This window comes from Nasonia vitripennis, chromosome 2 (assembly GCF_009193385.2).
Source record: "Nasonia vitripennis strain AsymCx chromosome 2, Nvit_psr_1.1, whole genome shotgun sequence".
Taxonomy (NCBI): domain Eukaryota; kingdom Metazoa; phylum Arthropoda; class Insecta; order Hymenoptera; family Pteromalidae; genus Nasonia; species Nasonia vitripennis.
Window position 1 is genome coordinate 22,128,541 of NC_045758.1, and position 22,372 is coordinate 22,150,912.

At 41.4% G+C, this 22,372-nt stretch overlaps 1 protein-coding gene across 2 annotated transcripts; it reads right to left on the reverse strand.

Moving 5' to 3' along the window:
- Nucleotides 1–1,175: 1,175 nt before the first annotated feature.
- LOC100118310 (serine proteinase stubble) lies at nt 1,176–21,239 on the reverse strand. Of its 2 annotated transcripts, XM_008211456.3 has the most exons (9): nt 20,559–21,239; nt 8,259–8,821; nt 7,299–7,343; nt 4,439–4,524; nt 4,196–4,281; nt 3,940–4,077; nt 2,827–2,963; nt 2,565–2,722; nt 1,176–2,389 (listed from the first exon to the last, which is right to left on the reverse strand). In XM_008211456.3, exons 2-9 carry the CDS (start codon nt 8,812–8,814, stop codon nt 2,231–2,233), a joined length of 1,365 nt encoding a protein of 454 aa, XP_008209678.1. In that variant the 5' UTR covers nt 8,815–8,821; nt 20,559–21,239; the 3' UTR covers nt 1,176–2,230. The 2 variants fall into 2 exon arrangements, with proteins under 2 accessions (XP_008209678.1, XP_031780735.1); XM_031924875.1 differs by lacking the exons at nt 7,299–7,343; nt 8,259–8,821; nt 20,559–21,239 and adding an exon at nt 6,409–6,767.
- Between the last annotated feature and the right edge of the window lie 1,133 nt (nt 21,240–22,372).

Sequence of the window (22,372 nt, forward strand, 5' to 3'; positions counted from 1 at the left end):
TCACGATTCTGGTTATAATTAACCAGTGTATTATGCATTGTTAAGCGTTAGCAGATTATTTAGCACTTGACATAGCACTTTCTGTCTCTAATTTATTGATCTTCCATATGTACAAATTCATTTTCTATAGAGTTACGTAGTCTCTCTTGACCACACTGGATGAGAAATATAAAAAATGTTTAAATTCAGTAATTGTAACTTAACCACTATATATTTTTCCATATCGATAATAATAATTTAAGAAAAGATTAAGAGATCGAAATACTTTTGCAATCGACAAACCTGATATTTAGATTGAACTCGCTATTAAGAGTTTCAAGTTTCAAAGACTAGGTTCACAAATGACAAATCTTAGATTGACAATGTTTCACTTTGGATAAAATGAAAAGTAGGTTGTTTGCCAATCTATCTTTTATTTGTATCGAATCAATATAGGATTAATTTATTTTATAAGTTTATATCTAAGAAGCAGCACTGTCAAAGGAAGTAGAAAGTTATTAGCAAGAAGCAATTTATACTGTACGATACCTATTTAATAGTCCTCTCTTCTTAATATCTTAAGCTTTTGTTTTTGAACCAAGGGTCTGCTTTGAGAAACGACAAGAATAAACAAGAATAAAAGTCATTTCATTATACATTCGAGTAAACGGTCTTGCATTTATTCTTTTCTTCAACTATCTTTATAAAAACATCATTTTAATTTATTTTTCAGATTTCGTAAGTAGTTTTTAACATCTTAAGTATACTATATAGTAGTTTTAGAAATAAAATTTTTCCAGCTATTTAAATTACATTTAAAATATTTTTGTGATAGTGCCAAAACAATTTACAGCGAACACAACAATATTTATTTTATAGTCGATGTAATTTATAATTTTTTAGTCGTAAAAATATAATTACTAGAATCTTTAGATTTTATGCTGAAAATGATTATTACTGTTTGAGAAGCTACAGCGTAATTATAAGGATCAAGTCAATTTATTGAAATTCACGTTTGACTTAGAAATTAAACATTTTAGCTATACGAACATGAACGATGTTTCTATTGACTGATTTGAAATAGCTTAGTAAATTGAATGCGTTTTAAAATAGTTCTTTATAGATCTACTTTGAAAGGCAGTACAGATAAAATGATTCATTCAACATCGCTGAAAAAAAAACATTACAAACTGTAATCAATTTATACAATTTTATTTAAAAATATGAAAAATATTTACATTTTTATTTCTTATCAACATTTACATAATGTAAATAATGCTTATTTTACGTAATGGTGATTTGTCAGTTCACAAATGTCTTGTTATTTTTGACGAAAGATTTTAGAGAACGAAATGTTTGATAATTTAAAAAGCACAAACTCTTATTTCATGAAAATAACAATCACTTGTGTGGAAAACAGAAAACCCTACTGAAAATTCTACATTATGTAGCACAAAAAATAATTAATTTTATAACCATTTCAGTAGAAAATCTGATACAATTCACAGTTTTAAGCAACATTCAAAATCATTCATACTTTCTTTTCTTCGCTATTTATATAAAAAATTGAGGATCCGAGAAATCCACAAAATTGTTGTCAAACGACAGTTCATTAAACATTTACATTACTATACAGTACGATAATTATAATAACGCGCCTATGTTTTATGCACATCAGTGTCTTTTTTCCCCATCTTTTAATTCGTACTTTTTATATTTTTATTTTTCGAATGACAATCATTTTATGCTAAATGAAAATAAATATTCGACAGTTATATAAGAGAATTCCTAAAATACTTTATCGCGTGCTTAAATCTTTCCAATAATTAAATTTTGATAATGTATTGAAATCTGTAATTAAAAAAGAAATTTATAACAATCTTATAATATTATAACAGTTCAACAGTATTATCTTTTACTTACAGATTTTCAATCTTAGATTCATCGCGATTTTAAATATTCTTATTTTATCAATGAAAAATTAAATAGATTGAATAATATTAATAATAATTATAATAGTCATAACTCAATGAAAATCAGAGACATTAATTTTTGGTATCGCATTACAATCGATTCAAGAACTGGTGTTTCCGTTAATGAAGCATCCCAAGTACTAATGTATCTGACTTTGGCATAGAACATGAATACATCTTTTTACATCATTTGTTTATCAAATTGTCTATACCAACGCTCGAATTTTATAACAGTTAAATGGTCATTTTTCTTTGATCATTTAGTCATATTTCGTATGCTACGAATTAATGACATACGTAATCCAATCCACCGTCTTCGCAACACGATGGTAAATTCCTGGCTGTCCGGGTTGAGCACACGAATATCCAGCAGACACGATACCAATAAGGTACCATTTTCCAGTTTTCTCAAGCATCAAAGGACCGCCACTGTCACCCTATTATATGAAAAATATTAGGTAAGTTGAAAGTAATTCTAATAAGTCTTGTCTATCAGTATAATATGTTGATTATGACGCATTCATAATTTTTTAAAAATTTATCTCCACTCAGAAGAAAAGAGAGCAAACTGTTTATTTAACATTCTTAGTTGTCTCAAACGAAAATCCATACCTGACACGAGTCTTTGCCACCACCCCGATAGCCAGCACACATCATTTCATCGTAGATGACTACATTGATACCATTCGTACGATGCCACCTTTCACAAACTCGGTTGTCGATCACGGGTACATCCACAGCCTGTAACGTTTTTGGTCGAAGCCTTGAACCTGAAGAAATGTATAATTAATTATTGTGAGCATTAATGAGAGAAAAAAATGTATCATAAATTTATAACATACAAAAATTGCAAAAGTATTGAATAATCATTTACCTGCTTGAAGGGCACCCCAACCTGCTGCCCAACCGTATTGCCCTAAAAAGTCTTCATTTTTCTCTGGCAAACAAATTGGAGCAATGTGAGGCATGTAATGAACTGGTCTATCCAGCCGTAGAACAGCAACATCAAATCTAAATTCATAAAAATGAAATTAATAATTTACATTATTTTTATTTATTTATTTATATTTTTGTATAGGTGCCTAACTATAAAATACACGATGAAATTTCGAATTTATGATGTTGATTTTATCCTATGATCCTTCTTTATATTTAAAACTGTTTGTCGGAATGACATAAATAACAACATCGAAGCAATTTTCCTCTATATTTATAGTCTCTTTTAATTATAATGAATTTATTTAAATTTATCAATTGTTAGTATAACATAATAAATGCAATAAGTTGCGCTATACAATTGTGTGCTTAGAACTCTTGTGTTATTTAAGTAGAATTCAGAAAGAATGAAAGGAAGTTCATTGAGCGTAATCGTTGGACAGCAATTTTGACGAAATAGGAACTCAAAAATTTTGATGTTTCCAACACCAGTATTGTGTCAAAGTTTGCGTCTAGTTTCACCACACTGGTTTCACCAAAATTACAGAGATAATTACACTAAATTAGGAAAGATAATATCTAAGGAAGTTAATATTTTTAAGTAGATTAAAAACCTTTGTCTTTGTAGCTATTACCATGGTATGATTTATAATTGATTAATTATCTAGAAATTACCTTAATTAAACGCAACACCTATTCTGCCCATTAAGGATACAAAAGTTTCCGAATTTTTGGTAACGAATAGCAACAAATACTCTGCAGTAGATCAAAAATATTTCCTACATTTCTCCAGCAACCCTACAACTTTTACCAAGAATTTCTCTTCAAGCTAAATGCGGCATCATTCCGTGTGCCCAGCAAGTTTTGTTGTTAGATCACTTTCAACGTCACTTCTCCAACAAAGTATCAGTATATTCAATCCTTTATCTTTCGACTCGGTCTGAGGCGTTAACGCTTATTTAGAAATTAGCAATTTACGGTAAGAACCCGTCACTCGAGCGTTTTCCAAAGGCCGCAAGATATGAATCAAAGAATGAGAGGTGCGTATTACCTGTCGGCCTGCGGTGTAAACTTGAAGTACGGATGTACCCGGATTTCTCTTACGCCGAAGGTGTAGGCCGGCAACGACTCCGTCGCCGAATTTACGACATAATCGCCGAGCGTGACCTGCACCTGACGAGCGGATGCCCTGAGTAAACACAGAAGAGAGAATTAGTGCGGGTGCAAAAAGCGCGAGCGAACGCATTCAAAGAGTTTCTCGAGAGAGAGGAAAAAAACAAAGGTAAAGAAAGATCCGTAATGCTAACTTAGCTACGCAGTGGCCAGCCGTAACGACGTGAAAGCGATTTACAAGCGTTCCGCCGCATCTGCTCGAGCCTATTCTAATGTAAGCCTGAAAAACAAGAAATTACGGATTGCATTAGTCATTAATGATTGAGGTGGTACTTTTCGAAGAAAGTTGATTTATATGTGTATTATATTTAAAATTAAAAAAAAAATCAATTTGTTTCAACGAAATTATTATTGGTATTAGTTTGGTATTGCATTACCTGCCAAGGAAAACTTCCAAAGCCTGCCTCGTCTCCACCAACGATTCGCCTCTGCGCAGTTTGTTTCGAGGCCGAAATACCGCATTCTGAAACGAGCATTCAACATTTATATCATGAAAATAATTACGGATATAGCAAAGACTTTCAAAGGAAAATATTAAACAATACGAGATGTATAAGAAAATATTAATGTTCTACTGATCGCCATAAACTTATAAGTAGGTTACCGCCTTAAAAATACTGCGCGAGGCTCGCAAAATTATATAACATAATTAGAAATGGCGACGTAAATATAGTAGGAGTCAAATTTTTACAATAATACAGTATAGGTGACAATACATTGTGCGCTCGACTGACGTGCCTCGACCATCTAGAGTAAAATGGAAAAGTTGATAGAGTAGTAAGTATAAATAAATTACGATGATATTCAACAACAGTCCTCTGTTCAATGTCTGCTTTGTTGCAAGAAGTATATACAGTGCGAACCATCAACGATCTTCCAGTACGAAATGGCAAACACATGCCTCGAATGCACTCCCTGCTGCCGTTATGTTGTTATGTAAGAACAATTGTCACCCCGTCAGTCGATCCAATGCAAATTTTTCAAGCCCGGACTAGTCGTGCAAAAATATGAATACAATTATTACTTTCATTGCAATAAGGCTATCCATCATTCTTTATAGTTCAAAGTATGAAAAAGTCTCTTGCCTCATTGAGCAACGTAATGCAATGTATACAGGAAACGGAGAAAATAAATGTATTCTTTTTTCTCAAGAGAAGTGTGAGAAGTGAGCTCGTTAAACTCACACGTTGACTTTATTGTAACAGATCTGATCTCACGTTCTAAAACACACATTTACCGTTTTAATTTTCTGATAAGATCCTAACTGTTTAGAAAATCTGGGGACAGAGCAAACCGTTTACGGCTCGGCTAGAGGAACTAACTCTCAGAATTTTAGAAAGCATAACTTGCAACTTTTTACATCTTTATTGACTCGGAATAATCGATTTTACAATTGAACAATATTTCCTTTTATAAATTATTCAAACCGATATAATTAAGCAAAGGAAAGATGCAAGCATAAGAAACTAGAGAGCGTTAAATTAACAAAAGGCCTGCATTTAAAAATCTAATGAACGAAACAATAGAGACTATACACATAAATTGTTTCTCTTCAACATTGCAAGTAATAATTCATTCACATTTCAACACTGCAGTTCATTAAACGGTACATTATCAGTCAACACCCATAAGGTGGAAATCACCGCAAACATCCCATGAAACATAAATAACTTTACAGGTACAAGTTGGTAAGAGGTCTTGTTAGTGCATCCTTGCGGAACAAAACGTGCGTTATGTTGCGTGCGTGCGTTAACGTGCGTTGAGTCACGGAACCAAACAGTATTGGACCACCATACACATCATGCTCATGCCATATTATACTTTATGAAAACAATCACGAGAGAGTCGATGCTAGCACCAAGCCAAACAATCATGTTTCAATTGACGAATAATCATTTTCCGCATACTTTCGAGGGTAATCAACTAGTTTGAGAGAAAGATTGCTCTATTTTAGTGGTTTGAATCACGCGAATGAAAGTAACAAAAATATGAAGGAGCTGTGAATCAAGGACGCGCGCGTATTGCTATGCTGAGAAATATGTAATATGTATGCATCAATATTCATATTTAATTCAAGAATTCACGTGATATTACTCAAAGAATAATTCAGAACTCTTATAAAAAAATACAATTCGCGGTTTCCCGGACGACAATGGCAATAATCGTGGGGTCGAAATATAGGTTTTATCGTAGTCTCAGTCCCTCCATCCCGTTCCGTGAGTGTATAAATAATGTACATGCTTTACAATGCGTATACGAGTATAGATTGTACAGAACTGGCCTCATCGTCGAGTCATGTCAAAGGTGTGCATTTGTGTGTGTATGCGTGTGTGTGTGTGTAACTTACGATCCTCGCTGGTGGCCTCAGCAACGTAAGAGTCCGTGGCTAGCGACTGTATCTGATCTCGTGGCTCGTCGACGAGATTATAATCATTGCTTGCCTTAGCCGCGTCTTTAGTCCGGTGACAGCAGGCGTACATAATGCCGCCGCAGCTGCCGTCCAGCAAACCCGCGGACATCCAGCACATTAGAAAAAATTCGCAGCTCCGTCCGTCAGCGCACAACGAATCGTCACCCTTCCACGCCGGTCTTTTTTCTTTCCGCGGCTCTGCACAGAAGGTTTTCAAAAGGTGGTCTGGTGAACGATTCTTTTTTCGCGTTGTATCTTTCGAGTTTATCATTGCTGTATCGATAACAGAACCGACTGATAAGCTAACAGCCCCTGCTAAATTACCCTGTTTCTCCGAATTAAATAATAACTTCCGTTTACTCGGCGTAGGCGCACCTGTGCACATCTCAAGTGTTATCATCGGAATCACTAAACGAACAAATTCTACGAGGAAGTGAGAGTTACACAGTTGAAATTCGAGGGCATCGGTCGCCTTGCTTCTCTGCGCGACAATAATTTTGCCATCAGAATTTGCATCCAAATAGCGTAAAAGATTAATTTATCGATGCACCGGGGCATAAAATTATAACGGATTACGAAGCGCCGCAAAGTTGACGGTAGTATAGTTGCAGCATGACAAGATCGTTACCAAGACATTGCGTTACGTTATACAGTCTCGGAACTCAAACAAATGCATTCGACTGTCCGTACTGATCGTGAAACTACTTGACCGTTTTATATTTGTATAGTCGTAATGTTTTCTATGACTCGAAACTTTCGCCGACTCTAACTAACTGAAACATGGCTTTATTAAGATAAAAGTACAATTGCAGAGTGACATTACGTACCTGTTTCCAGTCTGGGATATTCATTAAAAATTTGCTTCCGATGATCTGAAATGATAAACGACAGCGTAAGATTAAGTAGAACAGTAGCATTGTTACGCTATCTATAGGAGGACTTGCTATCGTTTCGAAAACATGCTTTTTAGAGCCATCACCTTTTTTTCGTCATTCATCTTACACGTGCAATTAAAGATGAGTTTCTACTTGCGCGGGAGTTAGTAGCCTAAAAAAGATCGTTAATCTGCATACGCTGCTGTGCAGTTTTATAAGACTATCGCTTTCTCCGAGCTCCTGCTATTGCCTGGGATTCAATGCATTTACATAATTGAGGATTCTCGCATTCGATTGCATCTCTCTAAAGCATAGACTTTCAGAAGAATAAGAGATATGTTTTCTACCCACGTCCTATATTTTGCCTTCAAATTGACACTTATTAGACGATTAGCAAGTAGCTTCACATGACGCAGGCAGGCTCCAAGCTAATTCTTTATTAACATATAATGATCCTTTATTAAATAAGAAACAAATTCTGCTGCGCGTGACCCCTTTTGCAGTTTGAGAGAAAGCAACGGAAAATGTTCTCGAAATAAGCGAATCAAATTGCAAAGTATACATTGTACAGTTCGAAAGTGGTATAGCTCAGATTACTATCCGCGCTCTGCACAAACAGATGCAAGCTGGGTTTTTTTCCAGATACGAATGTTAATATTCACGGCTGACTGTATGATCAATAGCCGCGAACCGCTTGAGGCAAAATCGGCTGGATCTACGAGAAAATCTACCGCTTGTCAAAATGCGTGTCTCACTTCCAAATACCACGCGTTCGCTTTCCACTTTCTTCTAAAGCTATACACTATAGCAGTTTCATCACTCTTGCGCACCGACTTCCCAGAGGTATTAGTGGATCGCACAATGCACAACGAAAATCCCTTTCCCACTCTGTCTAAATTGCTCGGTTCTCACCTCTGAAGTCCTCCTCGACGTCGGGCAACTGGTTGGACTGGAAGAAATTGTTGGCGCTTCCGGAAACTACGGGAAAGTCGTTATCCCTGAAGATGAGCCTGGGAGTCCTGTGTCCCATAACCGGTGCGGAGGGTCTCGCGGGGTAGTCAGCACCGATGGTCGGTGGCCCGGAGTGTTGTCTCCAGTAGGACTTGTGCTGCCTCCAGGTTGGATACTGACCGGCGCTGGGACCGCCGAACCTAACGCTGGCGAAGCCCAGACTCCTGGACTGCTGGATCGGCGGAGGTGGACCCGCACCCTCGAGTACATAGCTTGGAGGCAGTGCGGGGAAGCGCACGAAGCGTCGTCTACGAGAACGACCTGAAGCTGTGGTGTTGCTCGAGGTCGCGAAACGCTGGAGCGGCGAGGTTGGACTGCTGCTGCTGCTGCTGCTGGTCGGGAGACTGACGAGGGAAGTACTGCTGCTGCTGCTGCTGGCGGCGGCGCGACACGTGCTCGAGCGAAGGCCCAGAACGAGAGCGAGTAGTAGACAGCTGCATGGCTTCGTTATCAGCATCTTATTACTGCAAAGGAAATGATTACGTTAAATTCATCATTGCATGTGTACAGTTTGCATCTGAATGTTAGAAATTACTAATGTTGTTAAAAACGGCTTATCGTGCAATGAAAGGGTTTGAATGCAATGAAACGATTTCCACCTAACTTATGTGCCATTTGAAGCGTCGCTAATTTCAAATGTGTTAAAGAGTATTCAATCCTTTTTTATGGGAATCTCCGGTTTCATTGTGAAACTGACATTTGACTACTTTAAAATTCAGGTCGGAAACATCATAACTAACGCCCGGCACGTGCAAAAGCTAGAGACATTGTCATGTTTTTCGACTCATAGAAATCAAAAAATTTCTATCAAATGACGAATATTCATCATGTATCGAAAGAAGATTAGTCACGCGGAGTTGTTACGAAATCTTTTATAATGTTTTGATGATGATCACTGAATCCGTTAAGTGAAATTCCAGTGTGTCATCATGATGCGGTATAAAATAATTTGATTACGTACTTCCATTTGGTCAGAGCTATACCCCTCATCTCAGAGGCTTGGATGTAAGAGTAGGTGAAATTACTCTAACCCGGATGAAAGTAATTACTAATCTAAGAAAAGTCCCCACAAGTGTTTTCACAAAAAACAAACTTTATGTAAGACTTGTGTAATAATCATGTAACCAATAATGTTTCTCCCAGAGTCTTCCTCTGTATTTTAATAATACCTATAAATCTCTATCTCGTAGCGCGGACACATGCTACAAGGCTTTGCATCCATTCAATAATAAACACACATCCAGGCCCATAAAAACACACTCAACTTTCTCCATTGACTCTCACAAGAAGAAGAAGAAGAAGAAGAGACACTCTCGGCCTATAGATTTTCCAAGTCGTTACCCTTCCAAACAGTATAGTCAATTGAACATCGGAGCGGAAGCCATCGCGAGCTCGAAGGTGCGCGCATACATCGAGTGTATACAGAAACGGATCTCCTCTCTCGAGCCTCATTTCCTCACAAACAAAAAAAAGCAATCTTCTCTTTCTCATCGCGCACTCGAGACCGCGCACGACATCTCGTTGCCCGAGAGGTGATCGTTCTTACGTAACGCAACCGTCCGTAAAGATGTGCCGCTACGAGGGCATAATCGAGCGAAGACGCGTCGCTAGTCAGTTCTTTCTCCAATGCTGCACCTCGTCATTCTCTCTCTCTCTCTCTCTCTCTCTCTCTCTCTCTCTCTCTCTCTCTCTCTCTCTAAGTTCGAGGTCGTCGAACTGCTCGAGAGAGCAAACTGCTGCTCCTGTACCGTTACGCGCGCGCTTCGGAATTAATAGCCTGTGTCGCTACTCCCATTAATTCTCGCTTTCTTTCTTTGTTGCGCGGCTGCATCGCGCTGCAGGACGCTCGCGAGAAGAGAGGAAAAAAGGGAGAGGTGCGCCCTCCAAAGCGCGTGCGCGCAGCGGAAATCACGTGCGTGCGGCGAATCCTTTATTCCGGCCCCGCCCCCGTGACGACTTCGAAAAATACGACGACGCCGGGGGGAGGGGAAAAAAGACCGGCAGTCGAAATCCAGTTTGCGTCATATTTACTACATAATAAGTGAAAGTAAAGAAGAGAAGAGAGACGCTCTCTCTCTCCCGGAACTGAAACGCAAACACTGCACGACTCCGATATGCTTACACCCCCGATTGGACGCCGCCGTGCTAATTTGTTAGGTTCTTAATTGAATATACGCGCACGGGATGCTGCAGGGATTAATTGACGGAACTTTTGTTTCCTCGTCGAGGTTTTTCGCTCTTTCCCTCGGCGACGCGCTCTCTCATTGACCGAGGCGCGGGACTTTTCAAATTACAGCGCCGCTGCTCTTTAATCGTCGAATTAAAGCGGAAATTGAATTTCTTCTACGGGGACTAATGCTTTTCAGTGTATATTTTGAAACTTGGTGTGTTTATTCTGAGATTGAATGCTCAGTGCGCTTTTATAATAGCAGCACGCATGAAGCATCATCTAAAACGTAAATTACGCGGATGCGGCTAGATGCCTCTCGGCTCGCGCAACGACCGATCGCGAGAGTCCCATCTCCTCCGCTCTCGAAGATCGCCGCCAGCTCTCGGAAGGAAACGAGTTGCGCGATTCGCTCAGAGCGGGAGAAAGCGAACGTCGTTTTCTTCGTCCGAAACACGCCGAAGGGTATTTCTTTCTTTTCTATTATCGCGCGAACGAGCGTGCTATCATCGGCTCTAATTGCTTCTTTAGGCGCGAGAACAATTACGAAGATCGTCAAGCAGCCGTGCGATTTTCAAATGCACCGAGATCGTATTAGAGTATCCGCGAGTGGTTCATCCTTCGATGTGTGCGATTTAGATTGCGCTTAGAGAGTTAATAATGCAGAACGATCAAGGCTGCTGATTTGATCGGGACACGCGTGCGCAGTCAGCGATCTGTTTCTACTTTTCTGGATCTTGACGATCGAGTGTATTGTTTTTATGCTAGATATAGCTTCTGCACCTTTCTCTAGGTATCGGATTAATGCTATTTGCGCAATTTACTAAGCCATCGGCACACCCGGAATCATTCGGAGCAGTTATCAATTTTGGACTGGTCCTCGTGCGCACTTTCCTACCCTCTAGTTTCTGTCCAGCGTAGGTACTTTTCTATTCCCCTCGTCTGAATCTGCGTCCCGAGTCTAGATATAGCAGTGTGCCACAGCAGTGTAGCATTGCTTAGTCTTTTGATTAGGTCGCTCATGCTATAACTGGGACATGCTGTAACACTAAGAGCTTCTCTGACTGGCTTTGTGTCCGGATAAGCAGACATGAGTTCGAACATTACTAATTTTCTCCGTGGTTGATGTTTTGTTCATACTTTTAATATTCTCTTTTTGAATGCGATTCGAATTTTGAAAGGCGACTCTCCATCATGACGTTATCGCACGATCGTTTTTACGTTCGCCGCAAGAGATCGAACTTTCGTTGTCGAATGTCACGAGTGCATCTTCGGCTTTCTCTCAAAGGTCTCTGATTTTATATCTCCGCTGGCATCTGCTACATACGATACAAGTTGTCGATTAGAAAAAAGAACGATGGAAACAAAGTCGCATGTAAGTTGGATTTTCATCCGCGTGATCGAGCTTTTAGAAAAGTCATTCAGCGGTATCTAGAAGTACGTCTCCTCGCCATTTAATTGGAATATAAATATAAGGGAAGTTTAAATGCTGCTTTTTCATTACATTATGCTTGCGAGCAAAGTCGCTGTACATAAGATTGCATGAACGATTGGTAAACCAAAATAATTACGACTGTACTAGTGTTTATAGACGAAATAATAAAGGAGGCCCGCATAAATTTTGAATTTTTTGTTATAAACGATGAAAGAATTCAAAACTTGTGTAGGCTTATTAGAGAAACCAACGCCGCATTGATATGAGTATAGAAATATACAGCGGGAATCAGTTACAATCACTAAATCATTCAAATTCCATGGTGGCAAGGTCACGCACACGTGGAGTAACGATTTCTGTTAAAGTCGCATAAATTAACCCTGACACGTTCTAGATACCGGTGCACGGCAGCAATGTCAATGTCAAGGGTTATAGACCGTCGGCCTATATACCCATCAGCAAGTCCGCCGCTGTTTAATTAAACACTAAAAAACGAAGCCGATGAATCGCTATATACACATCGGAACCTCGAACGGCGTGCGTCGTTATAAATTCAGCATAAAGCCACGGTAGCCAATCGATCTCATCCGCGAAATCAATGATCGAGCTAGTTACGCAATCGGCGTGAATCTGGCCCGAGGAATCGATTAATCAGCCTCGGACACACAGCGCTGCCCGTGTGTGTAGGTATATATGTATAAAACACGGCGCCGGCGCGAACGCTCGAATCGAACGTCCTTGTCGTGCACAGCTGTGCGGAGCTCTATGTGTTAGTAGGTCATTGGCTCTGTCGTCGCGCCGATTCGCCACCGCTTTTATATATATATATATATATATATATATATATATATATATATATATATATATATATATATATATATATATATATATATATATATATATACTCACACGCGTATATATAAAGATACCTGTACGCCGCTGAAGCCTAAAGTGAAAGTGCAACACGCCAGCGCGCGTGAATTTTTTTATCGAAAAACACATACACGCGACAGCCGATCATGTGTGTGAAGTTCGCGTTCGCTTCTTTTTTTCCCGCCACATTGTACACACATCGAGAGATTATACGTGTACTCTCACTCGCGATCGTGACGTCAGACTAGCCGCGATGACGAGGACGGGACGGTAGGGGAAATCGCGAGTGAAATTTTCTCCTCTTTTTTGTTCTCTCACTCTCGCGGCGCTTTGATTTATATACATACACGCATAAGGGGAGGAGTGACCGATCGCGACGACGTGTGTGATTAGTCGTCGTCTAGCTCGAGTCGTACCTTTCACTACCGGGTTCGTCTCCGCGCGGAGCCGGGGCTCTGATGAACGGCGAATATCTCGTTTCTTTTTATAATGACGAGCTATCAGCGAGCATATACAGGTATATGCTGGGCCGGTTTCTCGGCAAGACGAGAGAGCTTGCGAAATGAATTGTGACAAGTATGCATCCAGAAATTTCAACGCGATAAGGCGATCGCTCGTTAGCGCTTGTGAAAACTGCTACCCAATTAGAGAGGGGCGCCATGTAATTTTGATGAAAGACCAGGTCTGCGTGAATTTTCACGGGCTGTTTTGAAATGCAGGTGGTTCGGAGCTTACTAGACTGGGTTAATCGTTTGATGTTTGTTCTGTATTATCGAATCTTCACGCTGAATATGTTTTATTACACAACGGTGCATGCATTATCGTACGAAAACGTGGAATTGAAACTGAAAAATACGTCGAAAGTTTATAACGTACAGTGCACCATCGACTTTCTTCCTAAAATGAAAAAGAAAGAGAAATCCTTGGATACACATAAATGATTGATAGTCGTTAATAAAAACAGCCTTAATATTCGCTCGTTAAAAACTGATCGCGCTCGGGATATTACCTACATAGTAGCTGTACTCGGATGCACTTGTATTCAAATTTCCTGTAAGCGCGCTTGTGTGTGTGTGGGTATGTGACTTTCATTCTCTGTACACTTAATCGTGGGCAAATTGACGTTTACGGGAAAGACGCTGCGCCAGAGACGAGGTGGGAGGTTAAACGATGGCTTTGAACTCCATCACGGTTTCACGATGCCGCAAGAGATTTCTCCTTCGATGTATAATCAACGGGTCATTGTTCGCGCCGTGCGCTGAATTACGAATTTCGCAGGGAAAAAATCGCGAATCGCTTCATTAACTTTTTCTTATGTTGATTGCCAAGCAAACTATTCGGCTTCTCTTATATAACCAAGGGTATTCACGCTTAGTGTAATAGATATGCATCGATAGGAAACTCTTTTATTTTTACCGCTGAATAAAGAGCGATTGTAATTTATCTCGATATTATTAAGACGGTGAAACCGACATAGTTATTATATTTGCATGATTAAGATTAGCATTTATTTTCACCGGAAAATCGTTATTCCTCTATACATTACTTTATTTCCATCTTCGCTCGGAAGGCCTCGCTAATAAAACTGTAAAATATCTCTTGTGCAAACCAAATGTATATAAGCTTCTTTCACTCGCATCAACACCTAAAGCGAATAATCATCCTGGAAAAAGTCGGAAGCGCGAAGCAAATCGAAAAAAAGCCGCGAGCCATATTCGTTTGTAAATAAGCAGCATCCGCAATATCGCGCTGAAACGCTCGCTGAAATAATTCACTTTCTTGTGTACGCGAGCGAGCGCATCAGCTCTCCGAGATTAGAATCCTTGATCGCATCCTCTTTCTCTTTTGCGCGAGCGCGATGCGCGCATTATTCCGACGATGGATCGACTCATACGCGGCGCAGCTTCCCCGATGTATTGACGCGGGCTTGTGTACACATTGCATTCACACAGACACGCGACGAGTAAAGCGATCGTGGGTTTATACAGAAGCAAAGCAGGAATTTTTCAGCGGGAACTGCTCGGGCGAACTTTCACCTTCCTGCGTTGTCTATCCTCTCGCGGAGCAGTTTCTATAAAGAGACGAGCGCGAGTCGAAAGTTGCGCGAGCATTCGTTTTCCAGCTGCTCGTGAAAGCAGCGGATATATGTATAGTACGTACGTGTGTGTGTGTGTGTGTGTGTGTACTCTGCGATGCGCGGCTGTAAGGAGACTGCGTCGCTGCTTTTTTTCTGCTTCGCGAACTCGTGTCGTTGCTGTAGCACGTGGTGCATGCAGAGGTAAATGCACCTTAGGTGTTCTCCGCGAACGATTTGTGCTTTTACGGGCTAGAGTGAATTTTCACGGGAAAGAAAAGATAGTTCGAAGGTTGATGATGGTATCGAGAGTCTGAGCTTTTCTTTGATGTATTTCATTTGGATAATTGTTATGGCGAAGAAAAATGATCTGATGGGAAGTACTAAAGTTTACATAAGTTACTTTTTGCAGAAATAATCCAGAAGAAGAGCTTCGTGCTTATGTGTAATATATTACACGTGTAATTGGCGTTACATAGAAGCTTCTTGTGCCGATAGAAATTAAGTTTTCATTACCAGAATACAGTAGTATTATAGCAAAAAATGAATAGGCATAAACTAAACACTGGCATTACAGTTTAAAAGTGCAATACACACGCCTAAGGTTATCCTATCGCACGAGGACTTTTTTCCATCGTATATCATTGACAGGATGTATATTGCAACTGCGACTTATCCGGCATTTCCACAATTTTTTTTTTATATTTCAGCGGCCATTCTACTATAGCATCTCCTAACAGGGTCGTCTGCAACTTCTTATTATTTTAAATTGATTGGAGCTGATTATAGCCGTATTTTGAAGCAAAGCTCTAATGACCGAGCATGAAAAATTAAAGTTTAAATTGTACATGTTTATAGGTTGTGATTGAGTTTCTTGATGTTGGTGCGCGGTTTTTCATTGAAAGTTCCATGATCATTTTTTCAAAGCTACTTTGGAGGTCCAAAAGGGAAAATCTTGCTCTATACTGCAACGTCAACAAATTATGTGAAAAGCGTGGATGCATTACACGGAGAAGAACGGCTACAAAGGACTTCAAAGCGAGCTAACGAAAATGAAAGTAGAAAGTTTAATCTTTAATTTGACGCCCGTAAGACTTTAAAAGCTCAATCCACTTCAAATTTACATACGATTGAAAAAATAATAGAAATTACAGGCGTCGAAACGCATCTGAATTAAACAACGATCGTTCTCACGTTTTTTTTACGTAATTTTTCACTTAAGCATGCATTAATCGTCGCGCGCAAGTATGCAGGTACACAAATTAAATTTTCAGTCATTTAATAAGTGACGAATCAAACTTTCTACTTTCCTTTTTCCGTTAAAAAAAAGTGTCGTTGCATTCTCGCTTGATTATTTTACAGCTTGCAGTACACATTGTTGTTTTCGCCATTGAAACCTCGCCGCATTTCATCAACGATGCGCGCGATAGGAAAAGAGTTTAAAAGGCATATTTACGATCGTATCGATCTGCACGCGGGAGTTTCAATTCAATTAAAGCATTCCGGCGCACCTACACGATCGATACGAAGTCTCTGGTGATATTGAAAACCATTTTTGCAGACTTGTCAGCTGGTAATAAAACTGTGTGTTAATCCTTTTTTCTAACTCCTTCGCTCGCTCGATCTATCGACTAAAAGTTAGCCCCATCAAAGATGAAACTATTAGAAAACGCCTCGGTAAGCCTGTTAGAGGAGAAAACGCGGCAAGGCATATCGCGCACTCGATAAACCGTATAATACCCTTTCGTTCCACACGCGGCGGCGGCAAAGTTGTTTCCGAGGCGCGACATTAATTGCCGCGTGTACACAGCGCTCGCATTTAGGCTTAATGCTTCGAGCACGCGCTGAATTAGCCGCGAGGAGAAAAATACGGAGAAGTTGCCGTGATTATTATTATACGGACGGGTGTCGACGCGCCGTGTAATTTTTCCGTCCGCCGCTTGATTTGTGCGTACAAAATGCTCTTTTTGCTCTTGGATTATTTTTTTACTTTCAATTAGGAGAAATGGTAAAATTTGCGTAAAGCTGCGACATAACGGCTAATTAGGAGGAGAAAGGCTCGTCGAGCGTCGGACGGTTTTTATTTATAAACAGTAGGTTGTAGGTATATAAAGATGAGATGCTCGCTAGCATAGACTCTTTTCTGGGCTTTTGCCAGGGCTAATTACGGTCTCTTTCATGACGGCCAAAGAAGTAGAGAATTGTAGTGGTTTTATCTCGACATCGATGTAATGAGACCGTAAGCGCGCACTAATGAACTTGGTGTCTAATTTTCTGTCGGAAAAAATGTAATTATAAAATTACCGGCTCCGTCCGTTACATTTACTCTCCGGACACGTACTAAGTGTTTACCTGAATCTTGATCTTGTGTGCGTTATACGATGATTAACTTGATTTCGTGTGGATACAATTACAACAAGAACGTGTGGAAACAAAACTCTTCGGGTTCAGTCAGCTTCCGTCGCGGAATAAAGTCAATGACATCGCTCTCGAATTTGTCGCAACGACGATTTACGATGCATTACAATTCGCACGCAAGCGCCGCCGTTGGGTCATTATTATGCAGTGTGATTTTTTACGAATCTCTCTCTCTCTCTCTCTCTCTCTCTCTCTCTGCGATTTGCATTTTACTACTAGTAAAAGTTTGATATCATTGACCCGGCGAAGTCGTAAACTTTATGAACACCGGGCACCGAGTCGTATCTTTGTAGCGACAATAGACGTTGACAGTGAGCTGCTGCAGAACAGATAAAACTGCCCCATAATAAGCCTTGCAAGCGCGCGCGCGCATTACGCCTTTGAAAAAAAAATTTTAATATCCTTAATGACGTAATTTTCCTTAACGTTTCTTTGGTCAACAGATTACACCGACGCTGAATTGAAGAAAGCCGAAGGGTGTTTGATTCGAAACGAGATGATAGACAAATAATACACGTGTACGAGGACTGTTACGTCCGTCAAGTGAAAAAGGCTTGTAATCACAAACCGGGCTATGCAGTCGGGCGCGTTTGAGAGGAAAAAGAAACTCATCGAGATCGACCTTGACGATAGGGCGCATAGTCATCTATCACTTTCGAGTTTCACGCGACAACGCTCAGCGCGGCTTATAATCTCCTACGCCTTACGGAGAGCCTTTTTAATGGGTCTATTCACGACGATCCTTTTTCGTTAGAGCCCGCAGCGTCTATAAAACTAAACTGAGTGCCCTCGAGCCTCGATCGAAAAACAAGTCGCAGAAGAGAGAGATGGAGATACGTTGAGGAAATGCGAGTCAGGTGAAAATTGGTGCTGAAGGAAAAGATGTTTTGTATGGCCGATTTAGTGTGATTTTGACACAGATTCTCATACAGAGAACGAATGCGAATATCATTGTTTTTAATAGGCGATGTATGGGGAAGTGCGATAAGATCGGTACAGGTGTGAATTTCAGATCGGCGTGAAGTTATATTTGCAGAACTTCGCCATATCCCGGGCGTATTTGGAATGAAAACAACGAAATCGCATTCGCTCACGACTGGGCATGTTATTTTAAATTCGAAGAATATAATATCACTCTTCGCGGCCTATACTCAAGGCGAAACTTTATTGAAGAATAATAAACGTTGAACCAGTGCGGATAAGTAGGCGATCCGATAAAAGTACGGGGATATAACAATCGTGAAATTAATTAATCGACGCCGGCATTGTTATAGATCGAAAGTATACACACACGCGCGCGTGCGCGTCTCATTTCCACCGAGAGCCGATCACCGAAAGAGAAGGTGATATACGTATATAGACTCTCTCGAAGAAATTTTCTAGCATATAGCTATAATACACACCAGCCAAACACACGTACACAAGATTCTTCATTCGTGTGGCCTTGAAAACACAGAGCGCGAGTAGCCGCGCTCTTCGCGGTCTGATTCCACCGATACCCTTTCATGACGAACACTTTCCATTGTGTAACGGATTTTTTCGCACCACTTATACACGCTTTAAATACTCGCCGCTTTTCCGTCTTTCGGTCGCCTTTCTTATTCGATCGGCGAGCGCGCGTGCGAGAGAAAACGCCGCGATCGAGCTGCCTATCTCTTTATTGCTATAACCAACGCGTGAGCGAGCTCCAAAGCTGTGCTACAGCTGATTTGATGTAGCAATTATTATTTGGATGAGGCTTACGATTCCTTTGAATTTTTCCGACGCGTGATTTAATGCGTCCGAGCACAAGTGTGTGGGCCGGGATCGGTACGCGAGGATGCGATCGAGACTCGCGAGTGCGTTCGCGCTTCGATTTCTTGGCGCGAGAGACGCCGACTTTCTCGATCGCCCGACGAGTCCGTGGTTTCTTTTCGGTTTCATTAAAGAATTTTTTGCCTTGTTTGTTTCTTGCCGCAATTACTACGAGAAACTGCGGGCATCGTTGTTATTTTTCCGCCGGTTTATAATACAAGAATCGCAGCCATCGGTGCTTCGATCGGTTTAATTCACGTTCATTACGATATGTCCATTACACCGTAGCGTCCAAACTCGGGAAGAATATGTTTGCGAGAAGAAAAGATTGTTGCAACGAACGGCGCATCGTTATCAGGAACGACGTATCTTCGAAATGAAGAAATATACAAGAGAGGAAGATTAGGTAACGCCGTCACCGCGGTGACACTGAATCGGTCACGTAAGGCGCCATAGAGTCGTCCTCACGAAAAGTCAAATATTTTATTTTGAAAGAGAGGAAGTGGGTATACACCGTCGCGAGCTGGCACTTTCACTGCGCGAGCGCGCGCGGGACATCGCTAATGCGGAGGAGCAATCGCATCCGTTTACTTGAAATTCAACTCGAAGCCTTTTAATTACGTCACCTGCGCGACGCGGGCGCTTCTTACATTTTTTTCCGTTGGCGAGATGCACTTTGTGGGTTTTAGGTAAATATTTGTAGAAATGAAATTAATTCAAAGAGTCCCGCTGAATCTAGAACTGCACCGGAATAATAAGCCGGCACAGCTTTGATCCAATAAAAAAGTAGCTTGCCGTTAACGAGTTCTAAGAAAGACCTCATTCATGCATACAATAATAATAAAAGAAAAAACGGGTGCGCGCTCTCTTATTTGCGCGTGACAAAGATCGTAAGGTCAGAAAAAGAGAAACTGGGTATGGCCGCGCTTGCGCGACAGATTCACGTTGCCATCAGATAAAAGAAAAACACGCGCACGTATGTGCATTATCTCCGTCTCTCATGAGCCGTCACGAGGACAATTACTCATACGTATAAGCGGGATTGTTGGTTCGTCTCCGATAAAGCGAGTATAGCGGAAAGGAAGAGACGCGAGTGTGCGCGGTTAGCGGCTCTTAAATCATACTGGCACATAAGCGTGGAAATCGACGGGAAGAAATTTTGTAAAAGCGCTCGCTCGCTCGCTGCTCTCGCACCTGATTTATAGATTCGTTAACGCGGAACGTGCGCCGAGTGCATTTTCCTCTCGAGTCTATATGCTCTCTCGCGCGCGTGGAAATTTTTCAGCGCTTTCACGCTCGTCGGGGATTTACACGCGGGTATAATGGCTCGCTACTCGCAGCGAGAGCAGCCGCCGTTATATATTCTTTAATTAACTCGCTCTCGCGAGTCGCTTCGGGGAGACAGTGCGAGGATGGCAAAAAAGAAAGACGCGTACTCACCGACTCGAGCCAAAATCCCGGCCGACTACTCCTGGAGGATAAGGATGGGGACTGCGATCTTCTTCTTCTTCTTCTTCACTCGCGATCGAGATCTCGCCGATCCTCTTGCACCATAACACAACGAACCATGAAAATTTTCTCTTCTCCCTCAGCCGATTTCCCCTCTCTATGCCGATACCGATCCAACCCCTTTCGCGCGAATCGTGACGATCGTTACGCGCTGCCTTTACTGCCGATTCGTTACCGATCTACGGAACGACGATCGATGAGAATAACGGAGAGAAATCACGTGTCTTCGTTGCACTCGCGCATCACAGGCCGACTTCCCTCGCGACTCATGCCCTCTCTTCCGTCAACAGTGCAGCGGTCTGGCGGTCCAGCTATCTGCGGCCATAACACCCCCGACGCGTCACTTTCCTCGGGGAAGCAGCATCGGTCTCTCTCTTTCTCTCGTCACTTGCACACACTCGGCTCTCCTCGTCGGAGTGCAGCTGCCGGCAGCTCTGCGTGCTGTGATCGGTACCGCGCGGCGCCCAGCGTCTGTCTACTATAATGTGCTGCTGCTGCTCTTCAACGAGGCGGCTCTCTGCTGCTGCTGCTGCTACGGCGGCTCGAGAAGCTCTCACTTTCTCCGCGCTCGGATATGCTTTTCGCTGCCGACTCGCTGTCTCTCTCTCTCTCTCTCTCTCTCTCTCTCTCTCTCTCTTTCTACATGCACGAAACTCTCGAGAGAGCGAGTGTACTACCTCCTTCTCGACGCCGACTACTCCCACTACGCTCTCTCTCTCTCTCTCTCTCTCTCTCTCTCTCTCTCTCTCTCTCTCTCTCTCTCTCTCTCTTTCTCGGGTATAGAGAGTCTTATAACTTGTTGAGGCGCTTCTCCTTCCTCGTTCCCTTTATTTCTGTCTTCCTTGCGCGAGCTTTTCCGCCTGGAGGATCTTTGTCTCCTGATGCGTGTGTGTGTGTATGCGCGTGTGGGATCACCGAAAGTGACAACTTGCTTCACCGGACAGACCGGAACGGAGAGCTCGTGTACGTGCGAGCGGCCTTCTGCGGCACACGACGAGATATCGCCGATTGACTTGAATTTTTTTTCTCGTCTCGAGCACAGGTGGTGCACCTCGAAGCTGCGGATTCCGATGAGGTTTTATTTTTAACTCCGCGAAATTATTCTAATGTATTATAATGTTCCGAGGAAGATCGGTGAACCAAGAGCTTCGAGAAAAAGCTACCGGTTATGGCTCGAAGCCGAGAGAGCCTCTTATAGTACGTATCGCCGTTTTATGCAAATATGACTTAACGAGCATTATTGACATGACTTTAATGATACCCTTGTTAACGCTCAACTTTCTCGCGCAAGCCGTGTGTGTGAGAAGACGCATTTCTTTGGAATTGAAAAACAAAAAAGAAGATAAGGCTCTCCTATAGTGTAATACTTACCTATACACTGTACTATGCTCGAATAATGTTTATTTTTTGCGACGGGAAAATAATACCATCGATTGCTAGCCGTAAGCCTCTTGATGTACTTACCGATACTCGTGCGTCGTTTCTTCTTTTTCGTACGCGCGATACGATATGCATGAGTACCGGCAGATCGAGAGTAGATCCTTGTTGATTTCGGAGCTGGAAAGCGACGAAACCGCTGCCCGTGAAATTTCGACCGTGAGCCGCTTTTCATGCGGACGTTTTGGAAACTCGGAGAGGATAAATTTTATACGTAAGAGAAATTATACGAAGCTGTTCCAAGCTTCACCTTCCTCGTGAATTTTTTTTCCAACTCTAGAAACGATAATCTTTGATGTAAAACTCTC

Excerpts from the sequence above, each read along its gene's own strand:
- LOC100118310 (XM_008211456.3), bottom strand. The coding sequence starts at position 8,814 with ATGCTGATAACGAAGCCATGCAGCTGTCTACTACTCGCTCTCGTTCTG. Across the intron at positions 2,964-3,939 it reads TTTACACCGCAGGCCGACAG|ATTTGATGTTGCTGTTCTAC; the intron begins GTAATACGCACC and ends TTATGAATTTAG. Across the intron at positions 2,723-2,826 it reads TTGGGGTGCCCTTCAAGCAG|GTTCAAGGCTTCGACCAAAA; the intron begins GTAAATGATTAT and ends ACATTTCTTCAG.